The sequence below is a fragment of the Lissotriton vulgaris genome, chromosome 2_2, assembly GCF_964263255.1.
Source record: "Lissotriton vulgaris chromosome 2_2, aLisVul1.2, whole genome shotgun sequence".
Classification (NCBI taxonomy): Eukaryota; Metazoa; Chordata; class Amphibia; order Caudata; family Salamandridae; genus Lissotriton; species Lissotriton vulgaris.
This window is the reverse complement of record NC_141688.1, coordinates 305,149,130-305,155,129: the sequence shown is the minus strand read 5'-3', so window position 1 is coordinate 305,155,129 and position 6,000 is coordinate 305,149,130. Positions and strand designations below refer to the sequence as shown.

At 39.0% G+C, this 6,000-nt stretch overlaps 1 protein-coding gene across 1 annotated transcript in view; it reads right to left on the bottom strand.

Annotated features, from left to right (window-relative positions):
• Window positions 1-225: 225 nt before the first annotated feature.
• Window positions 226-6,000, bottom strand: part of LOC147729357 (astacin-like metalloendopeptidase) — a 531,217-nt gene continuing 525,442 nt past the window's right edge. The window contains exon 13 of the mRNA XM_086959628.1: window positions 226-4,119. Within this exon, the coding sequence (XP_086815754.1) occupies window positions 4,115-4,119 (5 nt within the window). The 3' untranslated portion in view covers window positions 226-4,114. The remainder of the gene's footprint in view (window positions 4,120-6,000) is intronic.

Below are 6,000 nucleotides of genomic sequence, written 5' to 3'. Positions count from 1 at the left end.
TAATTATTCCAGACCATGTAGTTTGCAAGTCAAGAATGTACACCCATTAAAGCTGCAGGAAAACACTCTCCTGCTGCAATACACGTGCCACTTTTCATACATCTCCATTCAGACTTACAGATCGAACGAGAGAGGGTACGGTGTTGCGCAGACGATCATTTTATAAAGAAATGCATGTCACTTTAAAATGTTTAATAAATAAATGGTTTATTGGTGTACTGATTACTAACCTCACAGAAAGCAAATAGCCACTGAAAATTGAAAGTTGCTTTTTTTAATCGTCTCAATTAGATAACACCCGGCAGCAAAAAAGGGCAGTGATTCATCCCCATGTTTGAGTGCATTTAGCTTTGAAGAGAGGGTGATGCAGCAAGGGTAGAAGATGGTGTTTGGGAGGCCCAGCATTTGTGGCAGAATGCTGTGGGTATTGCAGGTTATTAGGGTATGCCATATACATACATACATACATAGTAAGAAACAGAGAAACATTTTATACTTTGGAGCAGAGGTCATGTGCCAGCCATTCTTTGTTTTCTACCATTGTCTTCAGTTAAGCACTTAACATCGAACTATTCTACATCCAAGAAGTGTTTCACTTTTAGGTCTGCACTGATTTAGAGAAATAAAGTAAAAGTATAAAAATGTATACAAATTTGAGAAATTGAGAGATTAAATGATGAAAATGAATCAATCTAAAAATACGTTTCCCAGAGAAGATTGGGTAGTTTATGAGAACCTTTTTTAAAGGATTGAGCTGATCTCTCTCAAGCTTGTGATAGAAATGCTCCTAATGTTAGTCATTGAGAGTTCAAGATACTCTTGTTTCATGTGTGCCAGTGCGCAGACGTGTACTTGTCTACTGTGAGAATGTGTGAAGGTTTTATGTGCTCTTGGTGTTCCACAAATATATTAGCAGAACGTAGTATTGTTTCAGGCATTTCTGCTTTTGAGCTATGACATATGTTTTTTGTAGTATTCTGTGGTTTGTTTTGAGCTATTTGTGCTACTGGATTTATATCTTAGATACTATTGTGGTGTTATTTGTTCCTGCTCCGAGATTTATGGGTTATATTTGTAAATGCATCTGCTTTTGGAAATTGATTTGCTCCTTTTGTGGAATGCATTGATTTGGTTTCTACATTTTTCTGCTTCTAAACATTTAATGATATAGAGTGAGGTGGATGGTGTCCAGAGTTTCATTCTTTGGGCTTCATATTAAAAGATGATTGTTGGGTAACGGCACTTTCCACTCGTGATGCAGTGAGGCGATTGAGATTTGTTTGTTTTTTGTGATTGAGTTGAATGGGCCCTATATTCTTCTCTTGAGGTTCATATAGGTGGAGAAGGTATCAACTGGGCTCATGTTTATTTATAAAATCAGGTATCTGATTTCCACTTTTTTTGAACTTATGTTTTTGTGAGTGGACATTCTATGGCAATATTAGTTCTTTATTTTTGGGGATTTGGAACCTACTTTGGTTATTAAACTAGTTTGAGGTGACACCCGAGAACATGTTTATTGATCTAGTAGCCAGGCCTTGAGATTCTTCATAAATTTGAAAAAGGTTAGTGTATAGTCTTAGGTCAAATTATACTGTTGGCGAGTTGGATGGAAGCTATAAAAGTTTTGGTCACCCATTCTAGTTTGGTGAAAATGTGACACTTTAACTATGCAGGCTGACCGAAAGCACAAAATGTAGTTTGTGATGTACGCTTGGATGTTCTGGATCCTACACCTGGAAGCCCAGTGTCAGGATATGTATGGTGTACTGGTCATGAAGTTTTGAAATTAATACATTGTTATACCAGAAAGACATTAAGAGTCTCCAGGACTAGTTTGCTGTTTCGATAACTGTATTGAGTGCCACATTTTGGACTCTAAAGACTCTTAAAATGGCGTTATCAAACTATCTATTACAGTGCAAGTCTTGCCTGGAAAGTTATATGATGAAATAGAAATACAAAGATCTCAGCCTGCAACATGTAGACTGCAAGATAGCAACTTGCATAGTATCATCATGGTAAAGAAGTATAGATGAACTATTCTAACTTACTGTTGAAAATTGATATTTAAGATTAGTGTTTGTTGTCACTAGAAACAGAAACAAAGAACTATGAACAATTCATTTCTTGAGAGGCAAAGAGGTCCATGAGTATTCTCACTTTTTCCTTAGTTGCATCATTGCCTTCTTGGGAAGATTACACTAGTACTACCAGAGGAAAGGGAACTTTATTCCTTCCATAATGAAACAGTGGTGTATTCACGCTCCGCTCAATCACATTTTTAGGATGAAATTAACTGCTGGAGTTCTGCCTCTTTATCAGTTAAACTTTCTCTACACATCCTGAGGAGAATGCTCGGCATCCCAATTTTTTATATCTGCACCTCAGTGGCAACATCTTTCTGAACCTATGACTGCCAACAAGATCTGTGCACGTTACTCATAGTTGTCTGTATTTGTTTCAAAGTCACAAAGAATGCACATGACTTCTTGACAGCAGAAGATGCAAAATAATGTTGATGTTGTTGGTCTTTTTGATTATCCTCCTATCTTTTAATCATGTGCAGGACTGACCTTAAGAAAGTTTGCTCAAACTAATCTTACACATTTGTAAAGTGCCACTGAGGTTCACATAACAGAATAGATATTGGATATGGGCGTCTTCTATAGGATGCAAAAAGGATGGGCCTAATAATGAGGCCTCACACCAGCAGGGTTTTAGCTGGCCTTAAAAAGATGATGAGGGCGAAGATGAGCAAAGCAGATTTCATCGGAATGGGAATAGGGATGCATTTCTTCTTGTGACACTAGCATAATTTAAAAAAACATTTATGAAACAATCGTAGTATAAACAGTCCTTGTGCCAGCCAAGAAATAAGTTAATGGTTGAAGATACTTTGTTTTTCTCAGTGATGTCTGACTGTTGGACTTGCTACTTACTATAATTTTTAGTCGTTCAAATTGCTGTTCTAGTTTTTATTAGGATATGGGCTGACTTAATTAGGACCCAATTGCACATACAAAGAGAGAATTATGTATGTATTTTCCACAGAAAACCTGTCTGTGCATGGTACATTTTTGGTATGTATTCTTTAAGTCATTGAAACTTTTTGAAGTGACTTGTACATTAGGGAATCCATTATTTACTGTCACAGCAACCTTCTGAGCCGTCGAGAGATAGGAGTCCACGAGGAGGCTTGGCCTTTCCGACTAGGATCCCAAGGAACAATGCCAGATGTGCTGGAGGATGAACTAAGGACTGACGTTTGCTAAACCTAATTAAGAGAAGGTGAGTTCAGGCACAAAATGCTAGATTTATCAGCAGGATAATTCAGGCTATAAACAGATGTAGTTGCACATCAAGGGAGACATGTGACAGTGCAGAACGCTGAGAGCCCCACATTACTTTTCTATGGGTTCAGATCCAGTCAATGTTTGAAACTTGGCCCGGAAAGGGGTTTTCCAGAGATGAGATTGACTCTGGTTGTTGACAGCTCCCTCTATGCGTTTTAAAGGCTGGAGTGGGAATGAAAAATTACTTGACGGGGCCTGCACAACAACTGGTATCCTTGGCTTCATGTATTCAGCAATACCTTTCTCCAGTTCTATTGGTGTAGGGGGTATACCTTTTGGCACAATAGAGGGTACAAGCGGTTGTTTGTTCAAGGATGCCATCTGTGAGTATTTCATTTGACTCATTTGTTGACACTGTATGGTACAGAGGCTTGATCATCTCTTTACTATTTCTTTTTTTTAAAAGGATATAAATTACCTTCGTAGACAATGGCTAACCTTTAGGGTAGGGTTATCCTAGGATGAGCAAAGAAAAAAGTCCACTGTCTCGAAAGTTTGTTTGTAGGGTAGTCCTTAACCACTTAGATTTACCACAGAGAGAAATTTTAATTACTTCAGATATGTCATGCATTAAGTGTGACAATCGTAGACTCCACTTCAGATAGTGTCCTCTGATGTCCCAAGAACAGGTTCTCATACCAGGAAGATCAATTTTACAGGTATATTGATAGACAGCTGTCAACAAAGTCGATGAGGAGCCTGTTTGCTGTTAACGTGACAGAGAATCAGACAGCATCTCTGGGCCTTTGACGACGATGTTACACTGTATGACAAGAAAGGAGAGAATACCATATGAGCATGCAATGTGTTACTGGAAATCAAAATGTACTTATAGGGATGCACATGTCATTGCCTAGAAAAAAAAACTAAAATTCGGGGATCTGATGTTTCAGATGAATGATATTCACATCTGAATTTCCCACGCTCTTTACTTCACATAATATTTTATAAGGTGAGGTTGCCATTTATACGTAATACTGAGACATGCAAAGATGTATGGCTTCTCTCTAGGGCACAGAAATACACGTTTGCGACCCTCAAAGGTGTTAGATTCTGCTTAGATTGTTTACGTAGTCTAATTAAAAAAACAGTGTCTGGCTCCCTGTTGAGGCACAGACCTGCTCCAGCAAGGAGTCAGACACTGTTCGGAATTTTTCTAAAACTACAGTAAAATTCACGCAGCTCCTGGGTTTCTGGTGGGTTCTTTCATATGCAATGTCAGAACAAGAAGCCTACACGGTCCTACACAGACGAATTCATACGTAAACAATTTATTAATTCCTCTTTTTTGGAGTCAGTGGTAGTTAGTCTAAACTCTGCCCTTCAAACCTTCAAACCAATTGACAAACTCGAACATTAAAAATAAATAAATATGCATAACAGTTACATGAACATTTGATGACAGGCTATCTGAAAGATAACCCCAATGCTTACGCTTACAAATCAGAAAGACACCTGTCAATTTTAGTGATGATCTTAAATGTCAAGAAGACTTTAGCTCCATCTCTAATCAGTGTTCAAGATATTGGATAGTCCAGGGCATTGACACAACATTGAAAATAGATGAAGTAAATAGCACTAGAACAGGAAATAGTACTGGACCGGAGGTTTGCAAATGCCAAGTAAGAAACTTAACATCAGCATTGTGGACCATCTTTTGTTGCACTTGTGTATTATTATTCCGCTCAACTTTTCAGAACCCCACTGCTTAGGAGCCACACTCGATTTCAACATTAGTACAACAGCTGAAAAAGGAGCGTCCAAAGTCACACAAGTGTCACTCAATTTGAGCACTGGAAAAGTTCCCTGTATCACAAAGTTCAATGGAGTTATTTCAATTGAAATCAGTATTTTGGAAGTCTTGCATATGTGTTCAAAGCCAACTTTATTGATTCTCTTTATCAAGTAAATGCCAATCAGCCGAGACAACGCGTTTCATCCCTCAGGACTTCATTTCATTTGTACAATTCATGAGTCAGTTATCCCAACATTGCATAAGATGTTCTCCCATATCAGATGTCTTCATTGATAGAAAAAATAAAACCGGGTGGTGTAGTACCTCTCATTCCATCTCCCTCGTTCGTGACACAGCACCCCAAACGCAGGAGGTAAGGCACCCCTAGAGGATGTATGTGAATATGAAAACTCATATGAACCACTTTCAGGCCACAACTGGGTGCAGCCATTCTCTTTGCCCCCAGAGGACGCATTGTTCAGGCGCTGAAGAACAAAAGTTCCAGCAGAAGAAGGCTTTGAAACAAGGGAAAACTTTTGGGGGGTTATCTTTTTAGAGTCCCACCGAACCTAGTGTGGGACTCATGCACATCTTTGGGGCGAGGCTACGCTGCTCCTCAGCTCTCCCCACAAATTTGCTTCACTGTTGTGAGATGTTTATAACATAGCCACTCCGGGCTTGATTCACAAAGCTTTCTTACACTTTTGAGTAAGTTTACATTTTAGAGTAACTTTACTACATTCAATATCCACAAACTCAGAGGCCCATTAGGATGCATCCTGTATATTTAACATTGCGGCGGATGCTGCTTAAAGCAGCACCCGCCGCAAAGTAAAAAATGCATGCTTTGCATATGCATGAACAAAGCGGCAGGCACCGCTCGGTGCCTGCCGCTAAGTGCATGCACAT